Source organism: Acyrthosiphon pisum, chromosome A1, assembly GCF_005508785.2.
Source record: "Acyrthosiphon pisum isolate AL4f chromosome A1, pea_aphid_22Mar2018_4r6ur, whole genome shotgun sequence".
NCBI classification, from domain to species: Eukaryota; Metazoa; Arthropoda; class Insecta; order Hemiptera; family Aphididae; genus Acyrthosiphon; species Acyrthosiphon pisum.
The window spans coordinates 127,731,208-127,746,864 of NC_042494.1; the positions used below are offsets into that span (position 1 = coordinate 127,731,208).

Here is a 15,657-nt window from a genome sequence, read left to right on the forward strand (position 1 = left end):
ATCCACCACAGGTAGAATACGACAAACTTGGTATAACTTTGATACTTTAGAGTTAAATCATACACTAACGTACATACAGCACGGGGTCCACAATCTACCTGCGGTAGATTGCCTACCTGATGATGTACTGCTGCGAAGCACAATTTTTATTCCGAGCAACGGAAAAGTTAAGATTAATTTTGAAACCATATACCGAATATTAAATAACGAATTGAACAAAGTTTGAGTCACATATAGTTGGTACACTTAATGGGCAACGAAGTGCACGGGTTCAGCTAGTAGAATATAATATGGCAAAATTCATTAAAAACTACATAGGTAGTACATATTGTATAGTATAATATGGAAATATGTCAAAATGACAAATAAAATATAATATTGAAAAAATCTTTAAAAACTACATAATATAGAATATATTATGAAATTTAAAAATTCAAAATTTTTTTTTACCTTATTTTGATGCTGGTTACATAAATTTAATAGTTTGTTATTGTCAGCAGTATAGGATTTTTGTCTCTTATGAAGTCTATTACCACATTCGTCTAATTGTATTGCCCGCAAAACTGTCCAAAAACTCGGATTAGTTGTTCTTACTAATTTATTGAACGAAGTATTCAACCCTTCACTAAAATTATAAGTTCGATGAGAATTAGACATTGTTTGATATTTTACATTGCAAATATGATGAGGGTACCGTGCGTTATTGTTGTTACCACTAATATAAGTTCTATCAAAGTGTGAAATAAGAGGTAACAACTCTTGAGAAAATGTTGTATGCATATAACTAATTTCGACCAAAATGTCGTCAATAGGTAAAAACGCCAATGAAGTTATCATTTTACATTCTTTGGAAATCCGTAAATTTTTTTTATATAATTTTGCTAATCCGAATTGTTGAATTTGTTTCCATACAGACTGGCATAAATGAAAAAACCAACCTTGAATCTGGACTCCATTAAAAACTCGATTTATTACGTTTATTACGCCTAACACAAAATCTATAATGATTCGCTCAGGCTTAAGGGGGCTGGAGCGTGATTAATTTTCGGTCGAAAACGTAGCTCACGACTTCAATCACTACGCCCAATATAATGTTCTGATATTAATTTTGAAAGCAGATTTGAATTCGTCACTAAATTATCTATGCTTTGACAATTTCATTTTTCTGATTTTTATTTTTTTTTACTTAGAAATTTACTAACAAAATGAGTAAAAATAGATCATTTTCATAATTCGAATTGAAATACATTGATATAGAATAATATGAAAAATGTATGACAGTCAAAGCATAGTAAATTTAGGGGAGAATTCAAATCTGCTTTCAAAATTTAAATCAGAACATCCTACTGAACGTAATTATTGAAGTCACTGGCAATATTTTTTGAAAAAAAATGTTTGTAATTTTTTAAAGTAATAAGATTTGACATGTGCCTAGGTAAAATTACAGACGCATTATGAAGACCCTATACAACGCGATCGGTACTACGAATTACACACACTAATGTTCCTTTACTTTCAAGTTTCAACACATTCACAAGACCTATTTAATTAGAAGTATAAAATGCCTAGTTTTTACTCCTTAGAATGGATTACGCTCCAGCCCCATTAAGGGGAGTTGCGTTTCGAACAGATGTTATAATTAAATTTAATTACACTTCACGATATGTATATTCCAATTTATATGGAAGAAAAGCATAAACACACGTCCTAACATTTCCTTCAAATTCCGACGGTACAAAGTGTCTGCGTTATGCATGTCAAACAATGGACCGTACAAAGTAAACGTTTACCATGAATTTTACATTGAAAATTGGAAAAGTAATATCGACATAAGAGGGATAAGCTAAAAATATGTTCGTCGTGTTTGCCAAGAACTGCCACGCTTTCGTCACTACATAGATGGCACTGCAGTATACGTTTTTGTGTTTAATTTTCAGATTTCCTACTTACTTTGACATGATTTTAACTAAGGATATGCCGGAAAAATTCGGGAAAAAAACGGTTTTTTTCCCAGACCCTCGGAAAACGTGGACAAATTTGAGAATATTGAAATAATACATTTCCGAAAAAAAACAGAAGTTTTCGGAAAATTAAAAATAAAACTGAATTTTTGGAAAATTAAAAAAAAATTCTTACACTTAAAATTCAATCAATCTATGTAAAAAAAACCATTTTAAAAAATAGATAAGGAAACCTGTCATTGTCATTTCACATTTGCCAATACGGTTATCAATGTATTACCATTGATTATACATCCAGTGAGACATCTATACTATGTATAATCAATGGTATTACCTATTGTATTAAAATTTAAAAATATTAATACGGATATTTCTATATTTGTTTAAAAAAAAACGTAGTTCCATATCAAATTGGTATTTATGTGGGAGAGTGTATTTCCCCGAAAATAAATCACCTGAATTTTTAAATGTTAAAAATTGTATACTTATTGTCTATTTAATATTTATATTTGTAATAACTAATAACGTATTATAGTAACTGGCTGATAGGTTTATAAATTATATTACAGTGACTGGTGAGCGGTGAGTGATGACTCATGATGACTTTGATAGTTTTTATATTTTCAAACTTACTGAGTTAGTAACAAAACATATTAAATATATATTTAAATATAAAATAATATTAATAACTAATAAGAAATAACTAATTAGTAAATACTTAATAGTTAGTACTTTAGTAGTTAATATTACAAATTATAATTATGTATTTATAAATCAAGAATAGAATCCTCTAGATTTATCCACTACAGACTTTAAGTCAGGTATGGTATATAATATAATATGCATGTAATATGATTATCAAGTATCAACTATCATTATATATTAGATTGTTTCCATTATACATTACTTTTTCAGTTCTTTAGAAAAAAAAACCATTTTTTTCATTCAGTTTTTCAAATTTTTCAGGAAAAAAATCAGTTTTTTTCGTCAAAACCTTTTTTTCGGAAATTTTGATCCCTAAATTTTTAACCACGAACCACGCAGTAACCGCGACATTATTTAGGGAAGTCTGCGTGACAGTCGTGACACAAACACATTAATATTTTATTTATTCAAATGTATTGTATCGTGTAAAATAATATAATTTATTTATGGTATTATTCGAGAACGGCTGGACCGATTTGGATAGTTTTTTTTTTATTATAATATGTTCGTTATAGTCCGAATAAGGTTCTTATGGAAAGAAAAATATCCCAGGAAGAGGTGCTCACTTAAGGCCCCTACAAATGTGTCATTTTTAAGGAGTTGTGATTAGGCAATTATTTCGTAACTCGATTACTGATCGTCTTTGTGTGTGTAGTAAATTATCATTAGTGTGAGTATACTCCCCTACTATCACCCGTGATCCAAATCAATTTACAATTCATTGTTATTTCTTATCTGGTTTATGGTCGCACACACGCACATGCACAAGTCATTTTAATTCATTAGATCAAATTATTCAAAACCAATTTATGGACGTGAATTATTTAACCGTCGCACTGACAAAAATTATGGTACAATTATTGTGGTTCGATTTAAAAAATGTAAAGATGTTTGTGTTGGTAAGCAAGTTTACTTTACATCGGTCGGAACACCTTTTCAATTTTAACAAATTCTTGACGAGAATAAATATTTCACATTTAGATATAGATAATTTCTTATTTTTGTTTTTTATTCTGTATATTGTCGAGTATATGAGCCGGTTCTTTAATATCGGTAACCAAAAGTCTCTTTCCATACTGTGGGTTTACAATTTCTGGTAGTAAACATTCTTTGTAGAAACTGTAAACATTTAATGAAATAATAATATTTAAGATTTATGTAGATATAATATAATATAACATAGGTCAAAACAAATAAACAACAATACAAAACACAAAGGTGTACCTATTGTATATTAATTGTATTTTTATTTATTTGTACATTATATATTATTAACCAAAAACAATTATATTATATTTTTCAAACAGAAACACTGATGGTTGATAGTGTTTACAAAATGTTATTATACTTGTTAGCATATTATTATAATATAGTTTTTTACTATTGTTATACAGTATATACTTTGCATTTATACTTACACCTAGTTTGCTAACCATTTTATCCGACCAAAATTATTCATCGTATTGAATAATTTGAACTTTAGATCAATTTTCGATATATACAAAAAATAACAAAATGTTCTTTTTGAAACGTGTATTTGGCCTTAAATCTGATAGTATAGTAATTATGTTATTTTAGATTCTGAGCGGAGTGAGGAAGCTATTGTTTTTACAATGGAGTTTATTTTCTTTTTTTTCGTACACTATATTAGTGTTTCGATTTCAACATATAGTACCTTATCTTTTAGCAAATTGGATCAAGATGGTACTTTAGAGAGGTCATTTTCCGATTTTCTCAATAGTTATTTAATGCCACGGGAAAAACCACCGGAAAATTACGAAAAAACGCTAAAAATGGGATTTTAATTTCCAACGTTTTGTTTATCACCATAGAAACGAATAAAAAATTATAATATTTTAATATTAATTCAACTTACATGATAAAATAAATAATAACAAAATATAAAATATCCAGACAGACAAACCGTCTCTGGTCAGAATCGTCTTTCTTATACAATGATATGAATTCAAGTCTAATATACAAGTTACAACCATTATACAATGACCCACTTGTAATCTACTGTACAGCAGCGACATCGACTTACCTGCTTTTTTCAGTTCCATTTCATTTTCATTTTGAATACGACAAAATGTTATCTAATAATTTATATTATATTACATTTAGCACATATGCCATATTTTAAATTTTTACAATTAAATTTTACTTTTTTATTCATTACGGCTTCAATAAAACTGGAACTGTCTTTAGCTTTGAATGGACACTTTATTTCTACGACATAATCAGTTACCACAGGACCATCTATCAATGAAATATAATTCAACTTAATCATAAATATACCTACATATTAATAATTATTAAATGTAATTATTTTTGATTATTTTACCGGGAGAAGCAGCTAAATAATGAAAACCGTCATCCACTATAAGACCACAAAGTTCAACAGCACAATTAAAACCATTATGGAATACGATTATGGCATTATTCTCCATTGCTTTACCATAATCAGTTGATTTAGAAGTAAATGACCTATATTATAACATATCGTAAACCGTAGACCTATACATAGTGTAGTAACTATGTCCAGACGGCTACACATAAGTATGGGGTGAGCGGCCGTGACTAAAAAAAAAATTAAAAAGTCTTTGGACAAAAATAATTAATTTCTCAGAAAAGCTCTATAAAAGCCACCTGGTTCATACGTAACAATTATTTTAATAACCTACATTAAACTAATAAATTTATTACAAATGTGTGCTCATAATTAACAAGTTATAATACCTAAGTATGAGGGTAAAAAATATTAAATACCTACAAACCCAATATTAATGTTATATACCTAATGTAGTATTTAGGTACATAATACACATATAATACATAATTACAAGTTATCTTATTCCCTATGTTATGTTTAATCTTAATTGTTTTTGACAACTTTTAACTTTGCACGAAAGTATGCCAGAATAGTTCTACATATCATAAATCATATTATATAATTGATAACATGGTTGTTATATATTATATATATATATATCCTATAATTTTTTTAATAGACAAGTTAAATACCTACCTAATAAGTAATAAATAATAATATTTATTCACGTACCGAATACCTATAATGTATATTATTATTTTATATTTTTAATTTTAACTTTGGGCTTTCGATTGCATCAACTATCAGCCCAACAGTGACGATGATACGATAAAAAAATTATTCTCATAAATGCTAAAATACACAACGTTTAACGTAATGTTTACCGGTCACGATTTATATGAGTCGCACATGGAACTCAGGACGTATCTACATTCTACATATTAAAAACTATCATAATAATATAACTGTGCTTCCGCCGAACAAATTCGTATTTTTCGCGTGTTCGAAACAATAGCAATTATAACAACAACAATAATAATAATAATAATAATAATAATTAATAATCATTATAATGACGACCATAATAAAAATAATCAATAATACATACTATAAATATGAAGTACAAAGTACAAATTACAACTACAAATTAATTCATTGTTAGACGTTATTACGTTAGTACAGTAGTAGGTACCTACGGCCTACGTTAATGTTAGTATTGTAACACGAAAAAAGCAAGAACGATTTAGCGTTATGTCAAAACTTTAAACGGTCACAACACAAAAAGTATTTTCCTATTTGATTACCATAATTTATTTCCTATTAAATAGGTATGTAAAAAATATGGTAAATGCAACTACACAAGTACATTGTCAGGAACGTAACTTTTACACCATAAGAAATCATTATTATATGTCAGCCAAAATAATAAAAATATTTTCGGTTGCTGCGCGTTTAGACATATTATACACATTACACATTGTACTCTGTAAAATGTAAAATTACGAATATATTTTCTCGGAGATACGTTGCGATAATCTGCCGTTAGCCAGCTATAGCTTCAGTCCCCTCCAACTGAATATACCAAAGAGTTTAACGAGTGACCCATTCTCCGACCAACTCGAGATCGGACGTCCTCCTCCGGATTCTGAACGAAATAATAATAATAATGATACGGCAGTGGTTTTGCGCAGTTTGACGAACCCGTTCGTATACAGCGTCCGTGCTGTTTCGTAATAATAAACGACTTTAGAATATTTTAGTAAAACGTTTTTTCTAATTTTTATTCGTTCGTTTGTATTTATTTTTTCGTTTTCGCCACTGCCGACAACACGTTAGCGACAATAACAGTAATTTGTCCCCAAAAGTTTGGCATCGCTACCTGAACGGTAAACACGACAAGCGATCGTAAATCAGGTAAAGTTTCACGGCTATATTTTGTTTCGTTTTTTTATTTTTCAACGCCACACGATATCTAATACGACGATTTCCCGCCGTGGTTATTATATTATATTATGATAAAATATTTTTATAATCGTTTGATGTATACGCATATATACGCAAACAAGCAACGTTATACTGCTGCGAAATTACGCACGAGTTTATAATTATAATAATAATTAATACCTATCCCTCATGTAAAACTTTTTAAAAGGACCACGCGCGTTCATTGTCTCCGGCGAGTCACCTCTGTGGGGATGTGCATCACAAAACTAAATTAACAAAATTCACCTTAGACATGCGTTGTTTTTCACAACACAGTTTTGTGGTTTTTATCATCGGATTAAATGTATGCCACTTAAAGACGATAAGTTTACTATAGGACAAGTATAGGTACCATACTACCATATATCTATCCGTTCTCACTCGTCGGTATTTTTTCGATATTTTAACACTGAAAGGCTATATTATTATAGTAAAGCGACTATAGTTTATCAACGTGTGACAGTTTGGAAATTCTCGACTGACACAACTGATGCGTGTGAATTTGTAAGACGTCCTAGCATATTATATGATTATATATATATTATATTTTTTTACAACGAGCCGTTTGAAATCCTACCGAATATCTGTGGCACGCTATAATAGTATGATATAATATAGGTAGGTAGTAGGTCTATGAGAACGTGTGCGTGCGGAGTTAACTATACACTTACTGACTACTGTTATCGATCGTGATTATTTTGCCATCCCATATCACCCGTTTACGACCACTATTTCTCATTTCCTCTTTCCTCTATTTTACTCCACTCCCATCGCATTTAGATAAAACTTTGAGTTTTATAATATGGTCGAATGGTCGATACAACACTTAAATTGAATTTACGATCGGCGTCGCATCGATCCGGTTGTACCTATATGATGATAGATGTGACTTTTACGTAGGTACATAGACGGCTAAACAATAATATTATACTATGCTAATTTGTACATACAGTGAGGGGTGGTATTTTGGAGGGGGTATATTTATTATTTGTGAACTTTTTGCAAGTTTTTACTTAAGTTTTTTCCCTTACCAAAAAGGGACGATTTTTTAAATATTCCTCAGGGCTTAAAATTTTAAAATGTTTAAATAAGGCTACATTTTACCTAAGTGCTAAGTAATTAGAAGTAAAAAAAATTAAAAACCAGAAAAGTTTCTACCAGAGTTAAAAATTCAAAATCACTAGGTATTTTTGAATGATTCTATATTTCTATGATCTTATTTATTATTACCAAATTTAATTTGTTTGTTTATATTACGATTGACATTATATTCATTATTCTTCTTTAATTTCGAACACCTTCACTAAATCGTATTTTATTTTTAGAATTGTTGATCTCACAAATCTACAAATGGGCGATAGCCAATTTTTTTAACGCACTTATTTACTATACATATATTTTTAATTCAGAAAATATAAATTAACTCATGTCTTACAGTATTTATTTAAATTGTTCAAGTTCAACTACCATTGTTTTTTTACGAATTTAAAAAAAAACCCAATTTGTTTTTATTTATATTACATATTTGCATGTCCACTGTACGATCACGGATAAGTATAATTACAAACTACCTACGCTCGAGCCGGGTGTATAACAAAAAAAATCAATAATAATTTCCACTTGAACCCAGTAATATATTTATACATATATCAATATGGTATATAGATAAGTACCGAATGAAATTTACTAAAAATAATTCTATTTTTACTACATTACTAGATTTTGATACCTACCTCTCCTATTTTAATGATTTTTTTTCTACTTCATTTATTTCTACAATCTGTTAAATATTTAAATTTGTGTTTAATTTTACTAAAAAATTTATTTTTTTACGCCTCGCTGCGATAAGTGATAGATACAGTCATTCTAACGAGCAGTAGGCAGGGCCGTTGGAGTTAGTCACTGTGCAGGTTTCTCCGCTACATTATAATACTAGTATATTCCTTATTTCATCTTGTATTACCTAATTCGTGCCTCATATTTATTATTATAGATCACACAACCAAAAACATTGATTATAATATGAATACAGTTTATTTTTGTTTTTAAAAATCTCATTGTAAATGGAATAAAGTAGGAAGTATTACTAGTGAGTGTCTTCTTTTAACAAGTAAGTTCACTGTGACAGCGTGATCTGATGTATAATAGATACATACTCTTATGGTCTTATTGTACCCTAGGGTACAGATTGTATACATCTTTTAAATTAAAAATAAATTAAATAAATTATTCAATAATATAGGATTATCCTACTCCACTCGGGGGATGGAGATTTTTTATGTGTGGAGCTTCAACTTTAATCTTTGCACAACATAAGTATGATAGCTTAAACTTGTCTAAGTATATTGCACCAAGTTGGATGTCGACAAAGGATTGGTTGAGGGACTAGGTTGCTTTATGATAGACAATTAAAAATTAAAATATTTCTGGGGACAAATCCATTTTTCTTAAAATTAATCTTGATTAAAAGTTACCTACGTCTGTCGGAGGGTGTAGGTTGCGAATAACTATAAACTATATTGTATGGTCCGTCTTCTTTAAATTTGTTTGGCTGAAAACAACACTATTTACGTTGAAATGTATAACTACAGCCCTGTAAGAGATTAAATTGAACATATTATTTAGTCTTAGGCCCAACATGAAATGTTTGAAATGTTTGAATTAAAATGTTTGCCGGTTAACTAACTTATTGGTTTACAATCATGAGTTCATCTGGAATTTTCACATATTGGTAATTAATGATTTAAAGAGATGAAAATATTGGTATATTTTTTTGATGACGCAGTCGTAGTGCGATATTGTTATTCGGTGGACGCAACCGTTTACTCGTTTCGAATGTCAATTGATTGTTTGATATTCACTACCTATCGGAGAAGTCAGTAGGTAAAAAATTGCTGGTCTAGTTTGACGATTTGGGGATCATTGGCAGTGGGTCGGTTTTGTTACTTTATTTTCAGCATTGTTTCGTGCGGTGATTTGCGGCATACTAATTTTATGAATATAAGATAAGAGACAAGAAGTCCGATGTACTTTAATCACGACAATCACTGCACCGGCGTAAAGGCGGCGACCGGTTTTAAGTAACTTTAATCATAATTTATATTACCTAAGTCCTAAATACAAACTTCATTTAATTTAATAGTAAAATGTTTGACGTTTACCTTTGGTAGAGCGGAGAGGTATACTTAACACACAATTGATTTTATTTGATGTGTAATATGTGAAAATAAATCACAAACAAGGGGAGAATACTGTAGAACAGTCGTGATCTCTACTATTGCGGCATGGTTTGACGAGACTAAACTTTGAACTTATATTCTTTCTGAGTATAATATATTTTACGATATAATGCATGTAACTTGTTCTTATCAGTCATCAATACTAAACCAGTTTCATAAATCAATTAAATATATTATAAACCTACATATTTTGTTCATACCTATTAAGAAATATATATATTTAGACGTCCGAAATAACTCTGATCACTTATAAATTATGAATATTCGTAATATGTATTTATCAACGTAAGCTATAGGCAATAGCTGTTAAATGTTTTATTTTTATATTTTTTTATTTGTATCGGCATGCTTAGGTTTTTAAAAATTGTATAAATGTATTATATTTAATGTTAATACTACGCTGTTAATGAATACATTTAAAAATAGTGTAGTGAATGCTGTATAATTTTATTTTATCTACCTCCTAATAGGTAAGTAAAATAAAAATAATCTTATGAGTTATGATTATTCTTCATTTTAACCATAGTGATAGTTCACAGATTGAAATTTTATTTCTATGCATCAAAAATGCTAACCATTGAGATGAAAACAAAAGGCTTAAAGTAGTACTCATATTAATATATTATTAGGTAGGTATATTATTATATATTCTCAGACCATAACAATTTGTCATTATTATTGGTTTTTGGAGCACAAAAATTCGTGCAGTAATATTTTCTTAAGTAATATAAAAACATAATTTTACATTATTTACAGTTGTTATAGTTTTTAATTTTCAATGACAAATAAACTTCCGGGTACTGAACATATCACTGTCCATTATCACAAAAATACATAGTTATACTTTATTAATATAAAATATAAATGTGGTGTTTGGTAGTTTAAATTAAAAAATTAAAAGAAAAATTGCATAGTACCTTTTCCAGTAATAAATGTAATATTGTATAAATAATAAATTAAATGTTATCATATCGAAGTAACTATTTATTATTCTGAAAATTTCAAACGAGTAGTTGTTTAGTTATAATTTATAATTCAGGTTATAATTTATATCCTCTAAAAAACTACAGAATGTGCCTTCAAAAGTATGCTGAAAAATTGTCATAGTATGATTTACAATATACTTAAAAACGCAGGACCATGCACTTAAACATTTATTGTATAAAAAAACTTAAAATATTATGTTGATAAAAAAAAATTTTTAAAATAAATTAGAATATTTTTAATTTTCTATAAGTAAAACGGATTTCTTATAAGCTCAGCTATTTTTCGGACTCGCCAAAAAAATATGTAAAATGCTACAACATCTCAAATCTATAGATAGGTACCTATAGTTTATATAAGGGTAGTAGTGGAGCTATAGTTTGCATAGCACACTTATGGCCAGTCAACTTCGCCTAGCTAAATTCAAATTTGAGAGGATGCAGTTGTTTCTAGAGCTACCTTAAATTTGATTGAAGAACAAGTTCCATGCTTTATGCTCAGTTCATTGACATGGTCTAATACGGAGTAGACGTAAAAATGAACAGACAGCTGTGCTCCATAAAGATGTAATTTTTTTGTGAGCCTATAATTTAGGAAATGCATATAAATAAATAATCATTATTATCATATGATTTTAATGTACTATATTTCGAAAATATAAACTACTTTACACACTTTCTATTAGATATTGTTCTAATAAAATGGATGTACTATTATTGACTACTTGTTACCTCTTAAGTCTTAAAAAACAATATTATAATAATTATCTGTATTTTTTTGATTGTTTCAGAAAAGTTCATAGATCATGGAAAAATCAGTTTTAAAACAATGTCGAACACCTGAAAGTAACACAAATCAGAAAGAAAAGAACGTTATGGAACTGAATGGTTCTCCAAATTACCCTGAGATACAAAAAAATATCAATGGCTTATCCGATCCTCCGAGCGCAGAACAGGGTAAATCCTCGTCACAAATTGTTCAACCCACTGAAGATAACGAACTCCAACCATTTATAAATAATAAAAATGGAGTTTTTGACAATGTATAGATACAATATTTACAATATTTAATTCGCATTATTAAATAAAAATAATTTGATAAAATTTATATTTGTTTCAGTTACTTGGAGATTCCGATGACGACACTCTGAAAGCTTTTGATTTGTATAGAAAAAAGAAACTTTTAACTCAAAGTATGATGGACATAGCGTTATTTTCCGCAAACGCCAATCAGTTGAGGCATGTCTTGGAGACGTTTGATGGCCAATACATTTCGGTCATTTGTGTAGTACTTTTATCGTTGAGTATAATCCTGCAAGTAAGTAATTTAAATTTAAAGTATCTTTTCAATATACCTCTATACTTGTGGTCTGTATTATTGAAATTCTTTTTATTAGATTTTGGTTGGCATAACTATGCTCTTGAGTATTCGGTACAATGTAACTAATTGCGAAGAGCGAAAGATGGCATTCACGTACGGAAACTATGTTATTGTCGGAATATTCCTCATAACTGTTGTTAATATTTTAATATCTGCATTTGGAAAACCAGCGTGACCATATTCATATAAATATATATTATTGCAAAGGCTAAACAATATAGGATGGGAATAAAGCCATCCCCTTATTTGCGCAATTTTTGCCAATGTGTATAGGCACAACATATCATTATTATGCCATGTTATAAGTGTATATTAATGAACACCAAATTTAATTTAATATATTTTAAATGTTATTTTTATTTTTAACACTATAGCCTGCAAATGTATGAATTTTGTATTTTGGCTTATTCCTGAAATTATACGGGTAATTTAAATTATTTGATATTATTTAATATTCACAATATATAAACGTAATGACATAAGTTAGTAATACACTTTGTACACAATGCAAAAGGTATAATGTTATACTAATTACAATATTTTTTTAAATTAATACTTGAAGAATATTACCGTGAATAATATTGATTATAAGGCTGGAAATCAACTACCTACTTAAATTATTTTTATTTAATATATTTAATGGATTACTTATTATATTGATCATCCACTGATGATTTACTTATAATTTCATAAGTTACTTTTTTGTGTTAATTTCGAATTCATTCCAGCGCATAAATACATATCTAAATTAAGTTTATACTTTTAGTGAATACATTTTTTTTGAAAGGTTATCGATCCAAATTTAGCTAAGTATATTAAAATAAATCCAAAATTAACTTTTTTTTATTAACTATATTAGGTAACTATTAACGATTTATGTCTTCCATTGATGTATTTTTGATTTATTAATCAGTTAATGTTATACTTAAAATGTACAAATCATAAGATGTATAAGAACTGTTGTAAATAATTTAAGTATTTATTTTTTCTATTTGACTAGTATCTATTGTTCACTAAATATAGTGATAAATACACCTAAACTTAACGATGTGTAATTCAAAATTCAAATAGGTAATTGTTTTATCTTTAATTGGATAATGTATCGTATCATAATTTATAATGTACCTATAACTGTTTGTATTTTTATTAGGTTTGATTGTTAATTTGTTCATACCTAATAATTAATATGTATGTACGGTATTTACCTGCCTATTTGTCATAATTTATATCAAGCCAAATAAAATAAATATGAAATCAAAACTTTGATGTAATTTAACTACTTACATATTAGAAAATGTTATTTGATTACAAAACAATATAAAGGTACCGTTTATTTCGGGTTAAGTTTGTTAAATTGTAATGTATCTGATCTATAACCTAAGCTTATAATAGATATCTTGCAATATGTATGTACAGTGTGTTTTAACTCTTAACTTATAACTATAGTTATAATTATACTTATGTTATAATAAAATGTAAATGTAATCATAGTTATCATTACAGTCATGACAGATGACTGATAAATAATAACTTTAAAGTGAAGAGTAATTTTAGATTCTGAGCAGATCAATGAATGTATTGGTTTTATAATTCTCAGGTTTTTCATGTGCGTGTCTGAGGAAACTATTTATATTAGAAAAATTGTAAGGATAATCAGCTTCTAATACATTGAATCTAGATTATACTTCGTATGGGGTTAGAAATAGAAATATCCCAGTTCTTAAAACAATATTTAGGAATACTAAATATATAATTTTAGATTCTTCTTTGTGGTTGAGTGTATTGATTTTAAAATGATGTGTGTGTTTTTTTGTGTGTATATACGATAAGTAGTTCAGATCTATGAGGAGGGTTTCTCATAGCAAATTAGATCTATCGGGTACTTTTTGGTGGTCAACATTTAAAATAGTATTTTTTTTTTAAGTTAGTAAAAAACTGGAATTTTGGGGCAAAAATAATTTTCGACAAAAACGATATTTTTTTTTTTTATGTAACTCAAAGATAAATAACCGTAGATACTAGACATTTTCGACAAATGTTTATACATACCTACTAGCATTTTCAAAATGTTTCGAAGCTTTTTGAATTAGGTATATTCATAGACATTTTCAATTTTGATTTTTTTTACTTTAAATGTCGATAAAATAGTAGTGGTTCATGTACCTGAATTATATACCTACTACTCGCATAATCACAAGCTAGTCTCACTGGCAGGGTATTTGGCACGGGAAACTCCAGGCAGTAGGTGGCATTAATATTAGGTATATAATCGAATGTGTCCTGACGATTCACTGACTGATCAACGTAGAACCTAAACTATGATAAAGAGAGACTTAAAATGTTCACAGTACCTCAGTACCGCCATGTAAGTGTGCACTAAGAAGTAAGAAAGAGTTTCACAGTTTTTGCATTTTAAAGTGGTGTTCGCTCAAGTGTTTTGTGATTCAGGATGATCGATGGAATTCCAAAATTGTACAAATTGGTTACAGATTATAATAGAATAGTAGACAATTTTTAAGTTTAAAACACCATTACACCGAATATTAAACAGCGAATTAAACAAAGTTTCAATCATATAAGAAATGACATTATAACGAGCAACGATGTTCACGGGGTCGGCTAGTTGCAATATAAATACAATTTCATTAATAATTATAATATATCCTTAGAAATATACGCCGACAGACTGTTTTCACTCATTTTGAATAGGTAATATACTATATAGGTACATAATGATTTATTATTGAATTAAAATTTAACACATACATTAAAGTGACCTACTCGATACCTAGTACCTATACTATACAGCAGAGTGACTATCTATACTTACCCTTTTTAGATTCTGAGTGGAACGATGAATGTATTGATTTTACAATGAAGTGTTTTTTTTTTTTTTTGTGTGTCTGTCATCACCTTTTAGGACAGTAAAAGTGCTTGGATTTTCTTCAACAGTACCTTTTCTGATAGGGAAAGTGAATCTAGTCGGTACTTTTGGGGGGGGGGGGGGGGGGTCAATAGTATTTTTTTTTATTTTTAGAATTCAAAGGCGCCGCGGAAAAACAAAAGGAAAAAT

General features: G+C 28.7%; 1 protein-coding gene across 2 annotated transcripts; it reads left to right on the top strand.

The window, feature by feature from the left end:
* Positions 1–6,702: 6,702 nt before the first annotated feature.
* LOC100158864 (ninjurin-1) lies at positions 6,703–13,938 on the top strand. 2 transcript variants are annotated; one of them, XM_001943510.5, is made up of 4 exons: positions 6,703–6,912; positions 11,995–12,246; positions 12,324–12,521; positions 12,601–13,938. In XM_001943510.5, exons 2-4 carry the CDS (start codon positions 12,010–12,012, stop codon positions 12,757–12,759), a joined length of 594 nt encoding a protein of 197 aa, XP_001943545.1. In that variant the 5' UTR covers positions 6,703–6,912; positions 11,995–12,009; the 3' UTR covers positions 12,760–13,938. The 2 variants fall into 2 exon arrangements, with proteins under 2 accessions (XP_001943545.1, XP_016659702.1); XM_016804213.2 differs by lacking the exon at positions 6,703–6,912 and adding an exon at positions 11,456–11,770.
* Positions 13,939–15,657: the final 1,719 nt, after the last annotated feature.